This window comes from Pipistrellus kuhlii, unplaced genomic scaffold (assembly GCF_014108245.1).
Source record: "Pipistrellus kuhlii isolate mPipKuh1 unplaced genomic scaffold, mPipKuh1.p scaffold_m20_p_11, whole genome shotgun sequence".
In the NCBI taxonomy this organism is placed as follows: Eukaryota; Metazoa; Chordata; class Mammalia; order Chiroptera; family Vespertilionidae; genus Pipistrellus; species Pipistrellus kuhlii.
Window position 1 is genome coordinate 42,339,442 of NW_023425416.1, and position 22,835 is coordinate 42,362,276.

General features: G+C 37.9%; 1 protein-coding gene across 41 annotated transcripts in view; it reads right to left on the bottom strand.

Moving 5' to 3' along the window:
• The window catches only part of CLASP2 (cytoplasmic linker associated protein 2), a 133,652-nt gene extending 111,413 nt beyond the window's left edge, over positions 1-22,239 (bottom strand). For 15 of the 41 annotated variants that reach the window (XM_036431735.2, XM_036431731.2, XM_036431734.2 and 12 more), the window contains exons 1-7: positions 21,789-22,237; positions 16,285-16,363; positions 13,560-13,663; positions 11,766-11,857; positions 10,486-10,561; positions 8,242-8,339; positions 1,951-2,021 (exon numbers count right to left, since the gene is read on the bottom strand). In XM_036431735.2, the coding sequence (XP_036287628.1) occupies positions 1,951-2,021; positions 8,242-8,339; positions 10,486-10,561; positions 11,766-11,857; positions 13,560-13,663; positions 16,285-16,363; positions 21,789-21,983 (715 nt within the window). In that variant the 5' untranslated portion in view covers positions 21,984-22,237. Of the gene's footprint in view, positions 1-1,950; positions 2,022-8,241; positions 8,340-10,485; positions 10,562-11,765; positions 11,858-13,559; positions 13,664-16,284; positions 16,364-21,788 lie in introns of all 41 variants that reach the window. The other 26 variants (XM_036431722.2, XM_036431716.2, XM_036431718.2 and 23 more) reach the window with 4 other exon arrangements.
• Positions 22,240-22,835: the final 596 nt, after the last annotated feature.

A 22,835-nucleotide genomic window follows, 5' to 3' on the forward strand; every position in this document is an offset into this window, starting at 1 on the left:
ACAGTATATTTTCATCAAAAACATCTGGCTGCTTGGCTGGTGTGGCTCAGGGATTGAGCAATGACCTATGAACCAGGAGGTCACAGTTCAATTTCCAATTGGGGCACATGCCCAGGTTGCAGGCATGGTCCCCAGTGGGGAATGAGCAAGAGGCAGCCCATCAATAGTTTTCTCTCATCACCAATGTTTCTATATCTCTCTCCCTCTCCTTCCTCTCTGAAATCAATAAAAATATTTTTTAAAACAAATCATGACCAATTTCTATATATGCATGCATTACAGGTTTTAACATTCACGTTTGACCATATTTATAATATTTAGAACATAATCTCCAATACAAAAATATCTCTGAGGACTCCCCTAAGAGAAATAAGTGGTAAATACTAACCACAAACTCCTTGTTTATGGAGAAATAGACAAGAGAAAAAGAAAAAAAAACCCTTAAATAATAGGGGGTAAAATAATCTTCTATTTTGAAAGTAATAGAAATAACCTCACAAAATAAAATGACAGCACTTTCAAAATAAACCAAACCAAATAATAAATATTTATAATATATTTTTTACAGAGAGGAAGGGAGAGGGATAGAGAGTTAGAAACATCGATGAGAGAGAACCATCGACCAGCTGCCTCCTGCACACACCCTACTGGGGATGTGTCCGCAACCAAGGTACATGCCCTTGACTAGAATCGAACCTGGGACCTTTCAGTCCACAGGCCAATGCACTATCCACTGAGCCAAACCGGTTTCGGCCCAAATAATAAACATTTTAAGTTTATAATATCCATTACATTCTTTTTTCTTAGAATTGTAACTACCAAGTTTGGAATATACAAGTGAGAATGCACTGTAAATGGTATGAAAACACAAGTCTTAATTTAAGGAATTTTTACAACTCTTCATCTTCCTGCTGTTTTTGGTTTCTATGGAAATGGACAGAGGTAACTGCTGAGAAAATAAGGACAAGGCACTTAAAACACTTTATTCAGAGGAGTGATAAACAGCTGGCAGTCAGGGTAAGGACCAGTAGTGCTAAAGTCAATCTATGCTTCTGGAACTAAGTTTAGATTAAAGTAGACACATCTTTTTAACACTAATTTCTCACTCCATCAGCCTTCCCTGTAACAAAACAAGGTTCAATCTTGGTTTAATCCAGAGGGGGGAAAATATTAAATTATATTTATTAGAAACTAATTATCCTATTATTTAACTATACAACTTATATACCAAATTATTTCTCCAGCATCATTTACATAGTATTAAATTAATCACACTCTCTTTAATATGAACTTAATTACCTAGGTGAAAAACCATCTATACTATCTTTTGAAATGGAATATATTCTTTACATGTAGACTAGTTAATAATTAAAAACTGAAGTCTAGGTAAATGGTACCGAATAAAACCAAATACAATTTAGTATCCTTACAAAAAATAGAGGAACTACAAAATCAAATAAACGCCACATATTAATTTCAAGTTTTAATTCAGAAGCCAAAGATAATTATGTTGGCAAAGATCCTATGTCTGTGTTTCTTCACCAGTGTCATCACTGGTAGTCTACACATAGGTATAATAGAGCCCATCAACTCCACAATTTCTAATAAAAACAACCAAGTAAAACAGTTACTATGGGAATAAAAAACATATTCCATGCATTAAACATGGAGGACAAGAAAGTCACCATATCTTCAACCCAGAAGATACAAAACATAGGCAAAAGAACAGGATCATTTTGCACGAATGAGTACACCTATTATTAAATTTTCATATTTCAAGTAAGTGCAAATGGCCAGCAGGATATAATGACGTTGTTATATCTTAACTAAGTTTTAAGCCACAAAATCAAATCTGATGTAACAGTTGACTTGCAAACATATTTTAGTGTCTAAAAGTTTGTTGATAATCTTAAAAATGTTTAAGAACTAGAATAATTTAATTATTCTTACCTTTGCAGACACTCAAAATCATACCGCCTGAATTTTGCACTTCATCAAATTTGGCAAATATCGTTTCTAATCTGGGAATAAAGAATAAATTTTGTTTGTTTTATATACACTTTAATGAGGAACAATTCCTTTCACCATATTCCTGAGGGAAAAAATAATTCCAGGAATTTAGTTAGTTCTATACAACTTTCTTTTACAATGAACTCACTTACTGAAAGAAAGACAAAACCCATCTCTCTTCACTTGATAGAACCAGCCAGACACAGATAGCACTCTCCACACTTGTAGGCATATTTGTAAAATGGTAACTTTAACACAAAGCAGTTTCAGTTCCAACTTTATAATGAACCCACTCAGTCACCAATACACCCTTAAAAGTACACAGAACCATGTTAAGGAAACATAAAACCAGTGAATTGAACTGGGCCCATATAAAATAAGGAATTTAACAGACAAATGCTGGGTGTGTTCTGACTGCTCCAATGAGCAGATTATGACCACTATGAAAAAAAGAATATACTTTTCAAACAACTCCAATATTCAGGATAATATTACATAGAATTTATTATATTGAATTGACTATACTGAATTCTTGCGGATAAATGCTAGATGAAAGAGGTCAATGGTTAGTGGAAAATCATCTGAAGAAATGGGTAAAGCAAAATTTATTCATATCAGAAATACGTTCAGTATTTTAAAGATTCAAGATACTACCTATAAAATAAAGAGGCCATGCGCTAAAAGAGTAGAAAACACTCTGCATGGTTGAAAAATTCAATTGTACACATCTTGTACCTATGTAGTCCTTCCCATCCTCTACCATCTGGTTAGAGAAACATCACAGAGAAAACTGACAAAAGCATAACACAGAGGAAAGAACTATGGACTGAGAGTCAGGAAGCCTTCAGCTTCTCATCATCTACTCTGGGTCTCAGAGTCATCATCTGCCAAGTGGCTAGCCACTGAGGAGAGAAACCACAGGTAAGAATAGGATTGATAAGTTGCTGGTGTATTTCAGTAAGGATATTAAAGTATAAGCTATCCACATATGATAAAATCCCTACGAGGCTAAAATTACTTATAAAATATAACTTAAGGAGAAAGGAATATTGTAGGCCAATTTTATTTTGAGCAAAAGGCAAAAATCCTAAGCATGTATGCAGAACTTGATTTATAACAAAAGGAACATTGAAGAAAAATGTTTTTAATAAATGGTACTAGGTCAACTGGATATCCATATGGGAGGAAAATGTATCTGAACCTCTATCTCACACCATTAGAAAAATAACCCATGGGTATAATAAACCTAAGCATAAATATTGGAGGTAAAACTTCAAAACAATTACTCAGAGAATGTCTTCATGATAAAGCAGACAAAGATTTTTCAAACCATACACAAAAATGTGTTTAATCATAAAGGAAATGACTGAGAACTACATTAAAATTAAGACCTCTGCACACCAAGAGACATCAAGAAACTAAAATGGCAAGTGACAGGGTAGGAGAATATATCTGAAATGTGTATACATATATAGCTAATAATGGGCTTATATCTGGAATGCATTTGAAAAAGTGCTAGCAATCCATTTTTAAAAATAACAGACGACCCATGCTGGGCTGGCATGGTTCAGTGATTGAGTGTCGACCTAAGAACCAGGAAGTCAGGGTTTGAGTCACCATCAGGACACATGCCAGAGTGGCAGACTCGATCCCCAACAGGCGGTGTGCAGGAGGCAGTCGATCAAGGATTCTCTCTCATCATGGATGTTTCTATCTCTCTCTCCCTTCTTCTCTGAAATCAATAAAATATATTAAAAAATAATAAAATAAAATGACAGACCACCCAATTTTTTTTAAATGGGCAAGAGACCTGAAAACACACTTTAAGAGAACATACCCAAATAACTAATAAATTTGAAATGGTGCTGTTTTTTTTTCTCTTTTACATTTTTTTATTAAATTATTATCTGTGTACATATTTTAACATTGCCCCACCCCCTGGTGCTCTTTATTTGTAATCAGAAAAATGCAGATTACAACCATATGAGGATATATAAATCAGAAACCTAAATTACTAAGAATAACAATGCCAAGTATCAGTGAAAATGTAGAATAATGGCAACTTGCAAACAGTGCTAGTGAGAATATAAATAGGTACAACAGCCTGGAAAACTAAAGGTAAATATATCCTACTACAGGCCCGATGCATGAAATTCATGCAAGGGCCTTGGCACCAGCCCTCGCCACGGCTCCCGCCCACTGCGGCTTTGTCCCGCCTGCTGTGGCTTTGTCTGGAAGGAAGGACGTCAGGTCGGAAGGATATCCAGTCTAATTAGCATATTATGCTTTTATTATTATAGATGGCCCAAAACTCCACTCAGATATATTCCAAGAGAAAGAAAACATTCATATACCAAAAGACAAGTGCAAGGATGCCTTGAACAGAACCTACACTAATAAAATAGTAACATGCAAATTGACTGTATCTTCGTGATGCCCACCAGCCAATCAGGAGTATGCAAATTAACCCAACAAAGATGGTGGGTTAATTTGCATACGCAGGTGCCGAGTGGCCAGGGCCCGGGCAGGATGCTTGCGTTGTGGCAGGCGTTCCACACCACCCCATCTGCTCTGGGCTTCTGGGCAGTGTGGGAAGGCTGAAAGATGGCTCCAGGCCAGAGCAAAAAGGTGGCTCTGGCCAGAGTGAAGGCGGTGCTGGCAGTCAGTGGAAGAAAGGCCCTTCTTGCTCGAATCTTCGTGCATCGGGCCTCTAGTTATTCATAAAGCTACAAATTAAAAAACAACCCAAAAGTCTACCAACAGTATGGGATAGTCAAGTATGGCCTACTCACACAATGGAAAACTATAAGGCAATGAAAATTAACAACTATAGCTGAACCCAACAATGAAAATGTATATTAAAAACATAATATTAACTGCCTGGCCGGCGTGGCTCAGTGACTGCGTTGGCTAACCTCTGAACAAGGAGGTCACAGTTCAATTCCAGGTCAGGTTGCATGCCTGGGTTGTGGGCTCAATGTGGGGCATGCAGAAGGCAGCCAATCAATGATTCTCTCTTCATTGATGTTTCTCTCTCCCTCTTCCTTCCTCTCTGAAATCAATACAAAAATTTAAAAAAACCCACAAAACCATAATATTAACTGAAAAAAAAAACAGATATAAAAGAGTACATACTATATGATTCCATTTATATAAAATTCAAATACGGGCAAAACTGAACTATGGTGATAGAATTCAAATTGTAGTTACCTTTCAGGAAAGAAAAGGGAAAGATTAAAATGAATTTGGGGAGGCTTCTGGAATGTTGTAATATTCTACTTCTTTACCTGCATGATGCATACATGGGTGAATTCACTTTGTGATTATTTACAGAGCTTCATACTTATGATTTATGTATTTTTCTGTATGGGTGATATTTGAATAAAAAATTAAAATTAGCCCTGCACACAAATCTGTGCACCAATAGCTCTTTGTGGGACCTGGCTACTCCATGCCCGCTGCCCAGCAGCTCTCTCATGCTGCCTGCTCTCAGCAGCCACCCACCCCAGGACTGGGGGATTCCAGAGAGGGGGTGAGAGATTGGGCGCCGCCATCTTGTGGCTATGGGTGCCGCCATCTTTGTGATGGAGTGATGGTTAATTTGCATATTACCCTTTTATTAGATAGGATTGTATTCTTTTCCATGTGAATAACTGTAAAACTACTTCTGCTCTACCCTGTATATACTCTCTCACACACAAATATATGTGGTAACATGATTTCTTCCATCCACTTAAAATAACATAGAATATTTTCAAGTGTAATTCTTGTTAGCCCTACAAGTAGAAAGCAAATTAGTGAATAGGTAAGCAAAATATTTATGTATTGGACAACTTTATCACCAAAAAATAATTAGCACTTGAAAAACTCTTACATAGTAAAAGATAGCCAGATATAATGATATTTACGATAACAGAACACACCACCACCTGTGAAATAGTTTTGCTCCTTTTAATACCCCCTGCCAAAAATCTAATCAAGTCTCCAGATCTAACTACCAATTTACAGAATATAAAGACAGAAGAACATGTTAAACTGCACCACAAGAAATAATTAACAACACCCAGAATATGGGAAACTTTATAGGATAAACTACCAGGCATATTAAAAAAACAAAATACAAGGCAAACAAAACGTAAGTGCTGGGGCTACATGAAGATTTAAAAAGACATAAAACATATCAACTAACTATTGGACTTTATTTGGATACTGACTCAAACAAACTGCCAAAAATACATAGATACTTATAACATTTGAAAAACTACTGGAAATTTGAACCTTGACTACCTATTTGATTTTACAGAATTACTTATAAAGAAATTTAAGGTATGAATATAGTATTGTGGTTGTAATTGAAAAAAAGTATTTCTCCCCCTTAGAAATATATTAAACTAGAGGTCTGGTGCAGGAGATTTGTGCATGGGGGGGAGGGAGGAGTTTCCCTCAGTCCCAGCTGCACCCTCTAGTAGTCTGGGACCCTTGGGGGATGCCCCCCGTGGGAGTGCCCCTCAGCCGTAAGCCAGGCTCACTGCTCCCTAGCGCTGCCTGAGCGGCACCCCCTGGGGGAGTGTACGGACCACCAGGGAGCAGCTCCTGCGTTGAGCATCTGCCCCCTGGTGGTCAGTGTGTATCACAGTGATGGGTCATTCTGCGGTTCGGTCGATTTGCGTATTACCCTTTTATTACTATCTATAATAAATAAAAATGTAATATGCTAATTAGACCAGACATCCTTTCTGATAACCTTCCAGACAAAGCTTTCGCAGTGGGGCCAAGGCAAAGGCAGCCGCAGGGGTGGCGGGGGGCCAAGCCCCTTGCACGAAATTCGTGCATCAGGCCTCGAGTATAGGATAATTACAGAGGAAATGTTATGATGAACTGGATTTGCTTTAAAATAATATAGTATAAAAGTAAGTAGGTAAGGGTATAACATACAAAACTGGCCACAGCTGTTAACTGCTGAAGATGGGTAGAGGGTACATGAAGGTTCATTGTACTATTGTGTTTGAAATTTTCCGTAATTAAAAGTTAAGCCCTAGCTGGTTTGGCTCAGTGGATAGAGCGTTGGCCTTTGTACTAAAGGGTCCTAGGTTCATTTCCGGTCAGGGCACATGCCTGGATTGTGGGCTCAATCCCCAGTAGCGTGTGTGCAGGAGGAAGCCAATCAATAATTCTCTATCATCATTGATGTTTCTCTTTCTCTCGCTCTTCCTTCCTCTCTTGAAATCAATAAAAATATATTTTTTAAAAATCTTCCAGGTTCCCCTTAAAATGGAGACTAAAATTTCATTACAAAAAGAAAACATAATTGGAATAATGTCTTAAATAAAAATATAAACTCTAAGAAGTAGTATAGAAAAAAGTATCCTTAAAAAAAAAAGTTCTGTTACACTGGAAGCTCCTCACGAGGAATATTATTAACTTGACTGCTGCTCTTCTACTCATTCAGGATCTTCGTTTTATTTCACGAGGTTTTAAGGGTAATGATTGATTCTCATATAGTTTTCTGTTAGCCAGTATCTTGTATAGTACCTTTCAATAGCAGGTACTCAAAAAATAATGAATGGATTACTCTTTTTATTAAATCCTTATTCAAGCCACTTCCAAATTATGACCATACTGCCTGGTATCAAAGATAGTTATTTACATCCCTGGCTGGGCAGGATCAGTGGGTTGGAACATTGTCCCATATACCAAAAGTTTGTGCATTAGATTCCCAATCAGGGTACACACCTGCGTGGTGGGTTCAATGCCCAGTTGGGGAGCATACTAAACAGGGGACAGGGGTTGTGGCAACCAGTCAATGTTTCTCTCTCTCTAAATAAGTAAACAACATGTGTGTATAATGAAACAGTGTCCAAAAAGATTATAGGGTCTAAAAACTTTTTAAAAAAATATATCTTTTTATTGATTTCAGAGAGGAAGGGAAAGAGAGAGAGAGAAACATCAATGAAGAGAAAGAATCACTGATTGGCTGCCATCCTTGATCAGAATCGAACCCTGGACCCTTTGGTCTGCAGGCTGACCCTCTATCCACTGAGCCAAACTAGCTATGGCTAAGAACTTTTTAAGTGGTGATAAGTAATGATTGATTCTTATATAGTTATATAGATTCTTATATATTCTCTTGTATCTTTTGAATTTCAAAACATTTCAAAAAACTGAATCCATCTCAATGAACACATAAAATTAAAACTTTAAAATCAATGGCAAAAATTTAGTAAGACTTACCTAGCAGGGGGAATTCCTCTCTTTGAAAGATCCACTCTTACTTTCTCTCCCACATGTCTATAAATTTCCACTATAGCCAATATCGCAGCATCTCTCACCTGCCAAAGAATTCATAACTTTACAAAAATATATGAGGTACAATAAAATACTTCACATCAGGTAACATTACACAAGAAGACAAACTTGAAGCTCCAAAATGGTTTTAATATCTCTAAACTCCTAAAAGATTCTGGCAGGTTATTAATTTAAAAAAAAATTAAAAAAACAAACAAAAAAAAGTAAGAGGAATGCCAAGAAACCTTAGAGAAACCTTGTAAAAGATTTTACAAAAATCTAAAAAACATGTAAATAGAAGTTACTAAAGTGGCTTTTAAAAAGTCTTTTTGTAATAAGATTGTATAAGCACTGCCAACAATGAATACAAATCATTATTATGGTTAATATATTTTCCAGCCTTTCAAGAATGTGGCCTGGTCCAGGCTAGTTTGGTTCAGTGGTTAGAGTGTTGGCCTGCAGACTGAAGGGTTGTGGGTTCCATTCCATTCAAGGGCATGTACCTCAGTTGCAGGCTCCAACTCCAGCCCCCTTTGGGAGCGTGCAGGGGACAACCAATTGATATGTCTCTCTCACATTGATGTTTCTCTTCTCCCCCTCCCTTCCACTCTCTCTAAAAATCAATGGAAAAAATATCCTCGGGTGAGGATTAACAACAACAATAAAGAATATGGCCTGACACAAACAAATATTTATACACCAATGTTCTCAATATCATTATTCAAAGGAGCCAAAAAGTGGAAATAACCCACATATCCATGCATGCATGAATGGATATTAAAAAGTGGTGTGTGTATATATATGCAATGGAATAGTATTCAGTCTTAAAAAGGAAATTCTGACACATGCTGCAACATGAATGAACCTTGAAGACATTATACTAAGTAAACTATGCTAGATGCAAAAGTACAAATATTGTATGGTTCCACTTTTCTGAAGTTACCTAGAGTATCCAATTCCTATGGAGAGAAAGTAAAATATAATTGTGAGGAACTGAGGAGTTTTGGAGGGAATGGGGAGTTACCGTTTAATGGGAAGACAGTTTCTATTTGGTAAGATGAAAAAGTTCTGGAGATGGATGGTGGTGATGGCTGCACAACAACGTGAGTGTACTTAATGCCAATAAACTGTACACTTTAAAATTGTTGAAACAGTAAATTTTATGTTGTGTATATTTTACCACAACTGAAAGGGGGGAAATGTGGCCGAAAGACAGGAATTTGGAAGATAGCTAGCCCTAATTCCCTGCAGAGCTCACTGTCAGAGAGCAAATGAAGAGACAGAACTCCACAACCTCCAGAGAAGCTAGCTAGGGACTAAAAGCAGGGAAAACCTTATGCAGGGCATTTCCAAAGGCACTAGTTGTGCCAAAAAAAGGTTACAACTAAGATTCAACTCTACTAGAAGGAATGGGATCCAGAACACACCCCTGTATTATGACTACAGTATATGAAGCTCAGGTAAAAAAATTTACATCACTGGCATAAATTCCCTTTGTTAAATATGGTTTTGACTGTTGCAAAAAAAGTTGTTATGCCACTCAGAAATAAAGGCAGCTGACAACCTGTTCTCACAGTTAATACATAGAACTACAAAAGGGAATCCAAGTTATTTGTTACTCAATTTTTCAAACTCAAGAGTTATACTTTAACCCTGGCCAGTGTGGCTCAGTGGGTTGAAGCATCATCCCAAGCACCGAAGGGTCAAGGATTCCATCCCTGGTCAGGGCACATACGCATGTTGCAGGTTCGATCCCTAGTCCAGGTGCATATAAAATGCAAGTGATGAGTGATTTTCTCTCTCTCTCTCCCTCTCTCTTTTCTCTCTACAATCAATGAAAAACTTATCCTGGGGTGAAAATGTAAAAAAAAAGGATTATGGTTTAAAAGTCCCATCTATCCTTAATAATAGCTAATGACTAACAAACTTAAGCAACTTAGTGAATATTATATGTACTTAAAAACTACCCTTGGTGGATTTTAAAGGAAAAAAATGAGGTGAAATCTTAACTTCACTAACCCCTTTCTATCCTTTCTCTTCTTTTGCCTTTTAAAATATACTAGGAAGGGGACATCTGTAATACTTTCAATAATAAAGATAAATTAAAAATAAAAATTAAATTAAGAGCACTAGCAAAGAAGCCGTAGCCAAAAAAAACTAGTCAACACTTAAATATAAATAAAATTTTACCTGGCTGTTGGAATCTCCAAATAGGATACACAAATGTGGTACCAACTTGCTGAGGACTAGCGGTTGAGCTCCAAAACTAAATATAATTTGAAAATATAAAGAGAATTTGGTTTTAATCAAACAGTAAACAAACATCCTTTGCTTTCTTCTTGTCTGTATTAATAAGACAGATATGGTAGAGAGCATGGGCACACATTATTAAAACATGAAGGTATGAGACACGAGCAAAAACTAATTCTAAACAATGTCAAATATGCAAACTTGAGTAATCATGACTGACAATGAAAACTGTCAATACAAGATCCAACAGAGCAAAATGTTCAACCAATGGCACTCTTAAACCACACAAATTCTCAATGACTCAAGAAAATTTGAGTTTTTGTTTTAAAATAGTGATTTTTTTTTTTTTTAGACTCTGGATCTCAAATTTGCATTCCAATAAAAACTTTATTTATGTATTAATTTTTGGTGAGGTCATGGGTTGAAAGCAAATGACAGGAGAGCCAAAAAACACAAAAGTTGTGCAGACTGAATGCACTTACAAGCTCTAGATGGCAGAAAGGACCATAGAGGAATAAAAGAAAATAAATGAAGGTATAGTTAGAGGAAAGGAAGTAACATTACAGGAAAAGTTGAAAGCTACTATATATGACCTATCTTGTTGCACAGAACTTAAAAAAATAATCCAGAAAAAGAACAAAACTACAATTTATAATTTCTTCAGACTGGAGCTCTGAGCCCTGTGGCATCTATGCTGTTAGAACTATGCACACAGCTACAAGATTCACTGTCCAGTTACCTGGGAGTCTTGTTCAGTCTATGATTTTCAAAACCACCCACATTGTTCTAGAAAGCTCAGGTGGGAAAATGGCTACAATATCTGAAATACCACTGAGTTAAAACCAGTTCCAAACTAGGTCCAGAACAGAAGTTATATAAACATATATATATATATATATATATATATATATATATATATATATATGTATGTACATATTTGCTATATGACCATCTACTTTGGATATCAACAATTAACATGCTAAAGAAAAAGAAGAAAAACACTTCTTATAACTAATAAATTTAAATTATCAACCTAAAAGATATGTACACAAAAAATTAACAAAGGTATCAAATAAAATAAAAACTCTTGTACTTGAGATCAATTTATAACTACTTAAAATCTATTTCCATAGCTTTCCTCGAGCCCTGTGAAATGGATATTACTTTTTAAAGAAAAATGAAAAACATAGGCAGCTGTTTTCAGTAATCATAAAACTTACATGTTTAAGGTTTCAATAAGACACAGACACACGCCTTCTCGAGATCGAAAATTCTTGTGCTTAAACCCAGAAGCCAACTGTTCCCAAATGTGCTATTTGAAAGAAAAGTAACATATATAACAAAATATTAAATTACTCATATCAAACTTACCAATCTTATTGGTAAATGAATTTTCCCCTTAGACTATTTACTTCTCTGCAAGTTTTTCTAAGCCAAATTTTCACTCATGTTGCTCTCACCCAATCTTTAATCTTAATTACATTTTTAGTTTTTATTTCATATATTTCACTTTAGAATTAAATTATTCTCAGAAAAACTATGTCCAACATCCAAAAACATTAGAATTTCCAGGACAGAATTTGTTCTAAGCTTTAGAAATCTTCAACAACAATGCTACCATTATAAGTCCAATAGTCCAGTAAGCATTTAAAAGGTCCAATGTTGCTTAGCAACTACTACAGACTGTCACATGGAACAGGCTTTTTCAACATTTTAGAAATCAGGCTTTTCTCCTTTTAAGATCAGATCCAAATACAGAAACATATTTAAGCATGTCATTTTATTTATATTTAACCACTATAATTTATTTTAGAAAAAGCAGAGATAAACCTATACAAATAATCCAAAACAATTACAGGAGTTTGGTATTAAAAAGAAACCCAACTTTATTTTTGGTATAAAAAGGAACCCAACTTTATTTTTCCAGCTATCTGGCCAATTGTCCCAACCAATTCTTTCTCTATATTTAGAAATATAATTTATTAAATTCAAGTGTGTACGCACACTCACACACATACACCGTTTCCTGGACTTTATTCTTTTGAACTCTGTATTCAGTTCTACTAATACATTTCTCTCTTCTCTTACTCTCCGTCAAACTTTCTAGAAGGCAACTTGGAATTTTACAAAACAGAACAAAACAAAATAAACTTGACTCTGTAATACAACCTCTGGAACATAATTCTATATGTATACTTACAGTTATGCCCAAAGATTCATGTACAAGGATATTTCCTATAGTACTATTTGTGATAACAGCATGTCAAAAACAAGTTAAAATTTTAACCATTGAACAAGGATTGAAGGATACCCATCATACTATTGACAAACAAGGACTTTGGTTAGGTCTGGGGAAACAGGTTACTTTTACAAAGCAATACTCTTTGGCGTTTTTATAAATCATGTAATATTATAATTTTTAAATTGTATTTTAAATAACACATAATATCATTTTGTGTATTGCAAATTCTGATCTTTTTCTACTTAACATGGGCTACTCTTTGAATGTTTGTATACATGTCAACTAATTTTTGCTCCTTTCAAAACAATTCCACGTAAGGGCAATTTTTTTTTTACTGTACGTATTCATAAAATACAGGTCACTGTTATAAACTATATATACCTTATACAATTAGTAACTACCTGTTAAAATAAAAAAATTTCTTCCTGTCTTTTAAGAGTTGCAGAAATTAACATAGCATTCAATATTTCTCAAAATAAGCTTTTGCACTGAACATTTTATAATAATGCAGGTAAGAAAAAACTGAAAATCCTAAAAAATAACAGTATCAATATACTGTCAGGTCACTAAAATCTCCAAGTTAGCGTTTTATAAAAGCATTTGAGTAAGAAAAAAACAAAAAGTTAAATATAGATATTTAATCTTAAATTTCAACTTCTTTAAAGCATTAGCAACAATTAATTGCTTAAAAGTTCAGCTTTCATGTCCGCTGGGATTACCATCTAACCTTACTGTTATTTCATCAAAATAGGAGTTTTAAATGTAGGCCTACCATAGGTGGTGCTACTTGGTCCATTAACTTCAAGAGCAGAATCTGAGCTTCATCACGAATTTTGTCTTTGGCATCTCCTAGTCTGTCTACTAAAGTTACAATAACTAGAGAGAGAGGAAAAAGAATAAATAAGCTATATGTTATAAAATTACAAACAGCAATTGTTTTCATAAATTAAAAGTTATGAAGTAAGCAAATAGCTTTCACTTCTTTATTCAGGAGTCTAATACAAAATAACTGAGAAGCAAGCTCAACAACATTTAAGGAGAAAAAAAAAAAATCACATTCTTTTTGGTAGGGAATTATTATTATAGAGTGAGAAGCCAACTATACCAAATGGAGTGATGCCATTCCAATATTTAAGCTTAATTAAGGAAATGATTGTATAAGAAAACAATAAGTTCTCATTATAATCATAAGCCTAATAATGAGGCAACACAAATACCTGACAATTGGAACCATGTAAATCCTTCTCATCTTGCTTAGATGTATTTATTGTTAACACTAGAGAAATTCATAAACATCTATAGAATTAGCTGTTGTGGGACTCTGGTTCTGATAGCTTCTGAGAGGCAGTCTAGGACAATAATAAACCTTCACGTTAGATATAATTATATACTAAGAACTGAATTATCTCATTTAATTCCTCTGCCTCAATGTAACTTGTCAGTACATTAAACCCCATCTGACCCTTTTTGTGTCTGAAAAATAAGTGATATATGTAATGCCTAGAATTACTCTCAAGTCTAAATACTGTCTGGAACAACTAATAATAGGACCTACTATAGGCCAGGAGTCACAAACATAAACACCTTCAGCCAGAGAGGTATGGGAAATACAAAAAAATGAACCAGGTCTAAGAACTACCGTATTCCAACCTTGCTGTATTATAATTGACATTTTCAGTTTTGAGGAGACAAGAGGAGATAGGAAGGACTTAGGAACTGAAAAGCTCATGATCCAGACAAAAGGGAAGCTACAACACGGCCTCAACCAATAATTAGTTATAATACATGGGGGAATACAAGGTTGGGGTTGCCACATTGGCCAATCTTTCAAAACAAATAATAAATATGAATTTTTATAAAACTTCCTAATGTTAAACATTGATTCAATGTTTTAAGAAAATACATAAATAAAACATGTTTACAGAGCAAAGATTTAAAAACCTATACAAGGATTTTAAGCAGGAGACTGACGTAGTAAAAAATATATTTTCAGAAGTTATCCCATAGAGAATGAATTGGAACCAAGCATTAATTTATAAAGTAACAGCCGAAACCAGTTTGGCTCAGTGGATAGAGCGTTGGTCTGCTGACTGAAGGGTCCCGGGTTTGATTCCGGTCAAGGGCATGTACCTTGGTTGTGGGCACATCCCCAGTGAGGGGTGTGCAGGAGGCAGCTGGTCGATGATTCTCTCTCATCGATGTTTCTAGCTCTCTATCCCTCTCCCTTCCTCTTTGTGAAAAATCAATGAAATATATTTTAAAAGATTTTAAAAAGGAACAATAAGTACAGAAAAATTCACTAAGATGCTTCTGCAGAAAAAATAGCTAGGTGATAAAAATAAAAGTGGAAACTGGCAGAATTTGGTGGCATACAAAATATGAAGAAAAAAGATGACCAAAGATAATTAAAAAATAAGTGTGATGATACATTATGAGACATTAACTTAATCCATAGGAGAGATTAACAAACATCTGAGGTAACCCTTAAATGTTTCTATATAATCTGAACCAAATCCACTCACCAAAGCACTCCAAAGGTACACGGAGGTCACTCAGGTTCAGAAAATAGGTCAGAGCCAACTCTAATCCTAACTACTACACAAAGCAGAGCATTGTACTGGTATAATGCTCTTCTTTGCAAACACACTGTAAGTAAGCGCTGTTCAAAGTATGGCTGGTAGGTAGCCCAGGACCGGGCCACAAATTGTCTGCAGCAAGAAAAATTAAGAGTATTTATAAAATAAAGTTTTTAAAACAATCTGACCAAAGTAATTTTGTTTGTTAAATCTAATAATAACAAATTTGGCCTTGTATTTTTTTATTTCATTTTGCTAAAACCTATTTTTATTGCATTTTACAAAATATTGGTCTGCAACAAACGAGCAATGAAAGAACTAGTCCTTCACCATAGAAAGTTTTAAAAGTGGTGCTATAAGTTATATTGTAAATTTTTAATATGTTACAATAAAAAGTAAAAATATAGTAAAAATTTTGAAAATATAAAGTAAAAATCTCTTACACTATATTAGTAAGTTTCTTGCTTTTGTTTGTCTCAAAAGGAATATAATTATCTATTTGAATATTCTTAAAGTCTTTTATGTCCAGGTAAACTATAATGCCATTTAGCAGATCTCCGAATTGAACAAAATTACATTTTTGCACTTACAAATAACTAATTCTGTTAAACAATAACTATGGGAAAAATCAGTATGTCAAAATCTACAATAATTTTTATTTTATTTTTTAAAATATATTTTTATTGATTTCAGAGAGGAAGGCAGAGGGAGAGAGAGAGAGAGAAACATCAACGATAAGAGAGAATCATTGATCAGCTAGCTACCTCAAGCATCACCCACACTGGAGATCGAGCCCACAGCCCAGGCATGTGCTCTGACCAGGAATTGCACTGTGACCTCCTGGTTCTTAGGCCAATGCTCAACCACTGAGCCACACCAACTGGGCCTACAACGCTTTTTAAATAAATAAAATTAACTTACCCATTGCTACGTAGGACTTAAATCGTGTTGACAATCTGTCCACAAAGGCACTTAAAATTTCCAATCCCATTAATGATATCTACAGAGAGAGAAAAAATTTTAATGAATACAAATTACTTATGTATACTTTAATACCAGTTTACAATTGTTAACATACAAAGATTTTCATATAATATACAAGAGGCCTGGTGCACAAAATTCATGCACTGGGGAGGAAGGGGGGGTCCCCCCTCAGCCCAGCCTGCACCCGCTCGCAGTCCAGGAGCCCTTGGGGGATGTCCGACTGGCAGCTTAGGCCCGCTCCCCACATCAGTCAGACATCCTTAATGCTGCTGCGGAGGCAGGAGAGGCTCACCAGCTGTAAGCCCGGCTTGTGGCTGAGCAGCACTCACTCTGTGGGAGTGCACTGACCACCAGGGGGCAGCTCCTATGTTGAGCGCCTGCCCCCTGGTGGTCAGTGCGTGCCACAGAAAATGGTTGTTCCACCGTTCAGTCAATTTGCATATTAGCCTCTTATCATATAGGATACCATCAAGGTGATGCAGACACTGGAAAGCATCATCCTCCAAAAGGCAAAGGAGCTGTGGTTTTCAGATTCAAAAAAAAGACTTGAAATCCTAGCACATTACTTAGCACCTGACAGTTATAATAGAAATGCTATTTATTATTCTCTCCATTTTTTTTTTTTTAGAATCAACTTAGTGTTTATAGTTGCAGATAGACAATATAAAAAAGTGAAAATAAAGCTGACAAATAATAAGATACTGAAGAGGTTTATAGAAGGAAAGAAAAGGAAAAGGAGAAGGAAAATTCTCATCTCCCTAGGTTTAGGTACTCCTCCAATAATTTACCAGGTCTGTGACCTAAAGCAAAATACATCTTTTCTACAAAATAAGGAAAATAATAATACTGCCTTTATAAGGCCACCTTAAAGATTAAAATGAGGTATTACAAATAAACCACTCTTAGTGCCTGATGCTAAGGACTCTTTAAATGGTGGTTATTATTATATTTAATTGCACTTTAAAGGACATTTTATTGTTATAGAACCATTTTATTTTTTTATTTTTATTTTTTTAATATATTTTATTGATTTTTCACAGAGAGGAAGAGAGAGGGATAGAGAGTTAGAAACATCGATGAGAGAGAATCATCGATCAGCTGCCTCCTGCACACCCCCTACTGGGGATGTGCCTGCAATCAAGGTACATGCCATTGCCCGGAATCGAACCTGGGACCTTTCAGTCCACAGGCCGACGCTCTATCCACTGAGCCAAACCGGTCCTGGCCATAGAACCATTTTAAATTTTGGGGACTCCTGAAATCACAGGACTGTTCTTAACACAAGTCAAATGCCTCTGTGTGTATGTGTGTGTGTGTGTGTGTGTGTACACATAATTATTTCCATATTTTTAACCTCCAAGACTGACCTCTCCATTTCAATAAACAGCACCCTCTATGGGTGCACAAGCAAAGCAATTATCCCTAATTTTCTCAACCCTCACACTCATTCTAATGGGATGTCCTATCTTATCACCAATCAAATCCTATCCCCAATCACATTCCAAATCTTCTACTACTCAGCACTGCCAATGTGACCAAACCAGCCTTAGCCACCACCATCTCCTGCTTCTCCTGCTGCTCCTTTCCAGGGTTCAGTCTCCACAGGGAGACACTCCTCTACATAAAACTCTCCATTGATTTAGAATAAAATCTTTCCACCTGCCTCCCCAACTTCATTCTCTTAACATCTCACTCATTTGTAAGTTGACTTCTGTATGTTCAACAGAACTACGGCCTCTGCATTTGCAGTTTTCTCTGCCTATATTTCACTCCTATATTTCTGTCATGTCAGTCAAATTTCACCTAACTTCTTTGACTACACAAAAATAGTCCCACCACACCCTCATTCTTTCACATCAGTTGATTTAGAAGCACTTGCTACCCGAAATTACCTAATTTGTATACTCATCCATCTTCTTTCTAATAGGATCTCCATGACAGCAGGGATCTCATGCTCCAATCTCATTTAAGTCACCCTCTCATGAGGTCTTCAGTGACCAGCTGTTTAAAATTCAAACATTGCATCCTACCCAACATTCCCTATTCTCGTCACTGCTTTTCTCCAAAGTGAATATCACCTTCTAACACATTGATTTTAGTTATCTATCTTATTTATATTCTTCTCCCCCACTAAAATCTACATCCATAAAGGCAAGGATTTCTGTCATTCCCCCCCCCCCCCCTATTGAATCAGAAGTGCCCAGGAGACTGAATGCTGCACATGGTAGGTCTTCAATAAATATCCAAATGAGGCTGAGTGAATAGTGTTAGTCTTGTTCACAGCTGGATCATCAATATCTAGAATACCCAGCACATAGTATAGTCACTTCCAATTGATTGACTCATTGGCAGTTATTAAGACATTCAAATTCTGAGGTGCTATCAAATCCAAAGGAACATTTTATTTTGTTCAGCATAATTTAAAATTTAACTGTAACTGTCTATTTGTGTGTACGTTACAAAATTCTGACACACTTTCTCCAAGAGAAATGTTTTTTTGTATCATGAGTAAAAAATGATGACCTAATTTGAAGCAACCAAGGTTATAAATAACACATTAATTAGAATGCCCTCTCTCTAACAATGTCAGAAAAGCTTCTACACAGCATTCTGTAGAAAGGAGAGAAAAAACAATTCTGGAAGGAGAGAGCAGAACTGGTGAATTAATGTCTTTGGGTAGGCAAGAGGGCATAGGATCTAATATGCATGTAGAGGGATTGGTGTAAGAAAGATAGAAAATTGTAACTGAGAAGAAAGTAGGATATATGGGCATAGCCATAAGGAAGTGTATAGATAAGACGGTAGAAGACTGAGGCATCTCTTCAGATTGCTGAAATTGTCTCCGGCAACAGTATCTAGTGAGGAACATGGAGAGAATGTGTGGTAAAGAGATGAGAGCTTGGCCGAAACCAGTTTGGCTCAGTGGATAGAGCATCGGCTTGGGGACTGAAGGATCCGGGTTCGATTCCAGTCAAGGGCATGTACCTTGGTTGCGGGCATATCCCTAGTAGGGGGTGCGCAAGAGGGAACTGATCGATGACTCTCTCTCATCGATGTCTCTAATTATCTCTCTCCCTTCCTCTCTGTACAAAATCAATAAAATATATTTTAAAAACAAACAAACAAACAAACAAATAAATAAATTTGAGATACTTAAAAAAAAAAAAGAGAGAGAGAGGAGAGCTTGGGTCAGGCGCCTGATGGATTCTAACTCTTAAACACTAGTTATAGGGAAAACATAGCAATTGAGTGAAATAGTGCATAGAGACTTAAAGAAAAATTGATACACCGTGGTATTAGAGAAGCCAAGAGTGTTTCAAGAGATGTGACTGCTCAAATGTCATCCACTGATTGTACATCTGAAAAGCGAAATGACCCCCAGCCAGCAGGCACTAAAGAAAGGGAGTAAGCATCACTAAGTTAGCTAGGACAAGGGTCTCAAGGTCTGAGAAGTTCTAAATGTTATTACTAAATGTTACTCTTGCTAAATGTTACAATGTAGCAGAGTATTTTGTAAAGGAGGTAAGTTTGACAGGAACCTAACAGGGGTACTGCAGCCAACCACAAAGAAGAAACCAACATGTAAATGACCAGAGAAGGGCATTTAACAATGGCTAAGACCCCCTTCCAAGAGACAGAGCTTTGGACATGAATCCGGGCTCCTTTCCTCGGTACAAGTAAATGAAACCACCTTGTGGCAATCTTGTCTCCTCTTTGAATTGAGTTCCGAATGCCTTAGCGTTACCAGAAAGCTAACTTTCTGTAATAGGTGAGGCTGCAACACAAAATCAATTGTCTTGGTGTTTACATGCCCTTCTTTAAAAAAAAAATAAATAAATAATAATAAATATATATATATATATATATATATATATTATTGATTTTTTTTATAGAGAGGAAGACAGAGGGATAGAGTCAGAAACATCGATGAGAATCATCGATCAGCTGCCTCTTGCACACACACACACACACCCCCACTGGGGATGTGCCCGCAACCAAGGGCATGTACCCCGGACCTTTCAGTCCGCGGGCCAGCGCTCTATCCACTGAGCCAAACCGTTTTCAGCTACATGCCCTTCTTAAAGTATAAGTAAATTGGATTTGTTTCTGCCAAAGAAATAAGAATAATCCCTCAAAACAGATTATAACTATGTTAAAATATTTTATTATTTAAAAATATTTTTTATTTTTTTTAAAAAGAATAATCCCCAAAGAGTAGTGATATATAATTAAATATTAACTTTTTTCCAAAGTTAAAAAGGAGATAGTATGTAATGGAGCACGAAGGTAGTAATTTTCAAACTGTTTATTATCCTGTAAAAGTCAACCCTTTCCAAAACGCATAAAATTTCACTATTAAGTCTTCATAATAACCGTAGCATGCCTTCCTTCTCTATGAGGACCGTGTTCACAGTACAGCCTATTCGCTGGATCATAACGTATATTACCAAGAAGACTTCACATCATCCATAGGAGGTCTGGGCCAGTATTTTAAAGCAACACTGCCCCCAGAAGACTAGAAAGAAAAGTAACTGCTAAAAAACCTACCACACAAGCTAATTACAGCATTTTTTACCGGGTCTCCCAAAGTAGCTGCATTACAACCTGCCTACTTACTACCGGCTCATCAGAAGCACTTCATCTTTCTTGCACCTCATTCTCTTCTGTATTTATTTATTTTCTGCATCAGCTGACCTGCTAGGTCACGGTTCCATCGCCGAGGCCAGGCCTCAACTGCGTGACACCGGAATGACAGAGAGCATTCGATTCCTTTCTGTCCACAATCAGTAAAAAAAAAAAAGCAAACGCATCATGCCCTGGAGTTAGCATCTTGTTATTGAGATGTAACGGCACCCGATTAAGCTCTACACAAGATGCTTTAGAGATGAAGAACTCAACCTTCCAGACACGACATTTTATAAAAGAAAAAGGAAACGGGAGATTAAGGATTTAAAAAAAAAATCACTGATTAAAGAGGGATTAACTTGACATCTCTTGGTAATGCCTGGATTCTAACGTCTTACGTCTCTCGGTCTAGGTAGTGTTTACTTAAGGACGTACAAATGTAAAAAAAAAAAAAAAAAAAAAAAAAAGTCTTCGAGCCCCCTTTAGGTGAGCTATCACCGATTTCTTTTTTAAAAAGTTAATGATTAAACACTGTGTGCTGATGCCAATCACAGGGAACCGCTGGATTTGTCATTGTTGACGATTGTGGGAAAACTTGCTAGTGATGGGAAGTCAGTCCCCTGCCCCGATCCGGGGAGACAGGCTCGCCCGGGGGTTCCGCGGGTTCCCGGGATCCCCGTTCCCGGGGTGGCTCCGCGGAACCCGGCGCCCCGGAGGGGGCTCGGCGGGCCGGGCCGGGGCCGCACGTCCGGAATTAAAGGGCCGGCCGGGGAGGGCGTGCCCGGCCCGCCGCGCCGCGCCGCGCCGCCGCTTACCCGGTAGTTGCTCGAGCCCACCCAGCCGGTGAGGGCGTCGATCGTCCTGCCCAGGCTGCCCACGTCCTCCTCCAGGTCCGGGATGGCGCCGGGGACGCCGAGGTACTGCAGCAGCTCCTGGCCCACCTGCTGGCGGCCGCCCACGTCCTTCTGCTGCACCTGGGCGCTGAAGTACTCCATGCTGCGGGGCTCCATGGCCGCGGCCGCCCGCCCGCCCGCCGGCCCGCCCGCCCGATCGCCAGGGGCCGCCTTTGGCGGGGGCCGCCCGGCCGCCAGTGCGGGGCCCCGCGGGGACGGGCGCGGGTCGGGGCCGAGGGGCGGCTCGCGGGGCGCGGCGGGCGGCGGGAGCGGCGCCAGGCGCCCAGCGGCCCCCAAACTAGTCAAACTCGGCGCCCCCCGACACCCAGCCCGCTTCAGAGGCCGCGGCCGCCGGCGACGTCAGCACGCGCGTGACGTCAGCGCGACGTCGGCTAGCTTCCGCGGGTCTGGGCTGCGGCTCGGCGGCGGCAGCGGCGGCGGCGGCGGCGGCGGCGGCGGCGGCGGCGGCGGCGGCGGCGGCGCCAGTGGCCGCGGGAGCCGCTGGGCGGATGGGAGCCCCGCCGAGGGGCATCGGGGTGGCACGCCGCCACCCGCTGTCACGGCGCCCTGCCCTCGCCCTGCAAAACATAGAAAGTTTCCCAGTTTTTCTCGCCTTAAAGTCAGTATTTGGGAAAGTAGCTGGTATTCGGAAGCCCTCTTCCCCAGCCCTACTCCAGTTTTTATTTTTATTTTTGTAGAATACACTTCTTCATTAAAGAAACATCATGACCCCTGTTTCCAGCCATCAGCGTTACTGAATGGATGACTGTGCCTTTTTTATTTTCAACTGCGTTTTAGTTCCCATAGAGTAAGACGAACAGATTTTAAGTGTACAGTCCATGAGTTTTGGCAAATGTATTCACTTGCCCACCCCTTCCTTGCCCACCCAACGAAGATGTAGCACATTTCCATCCCTCGGGGAACTTCCCAGTCAATACTCACTGCCTCCCCAGGCAATTCTAATCTGAT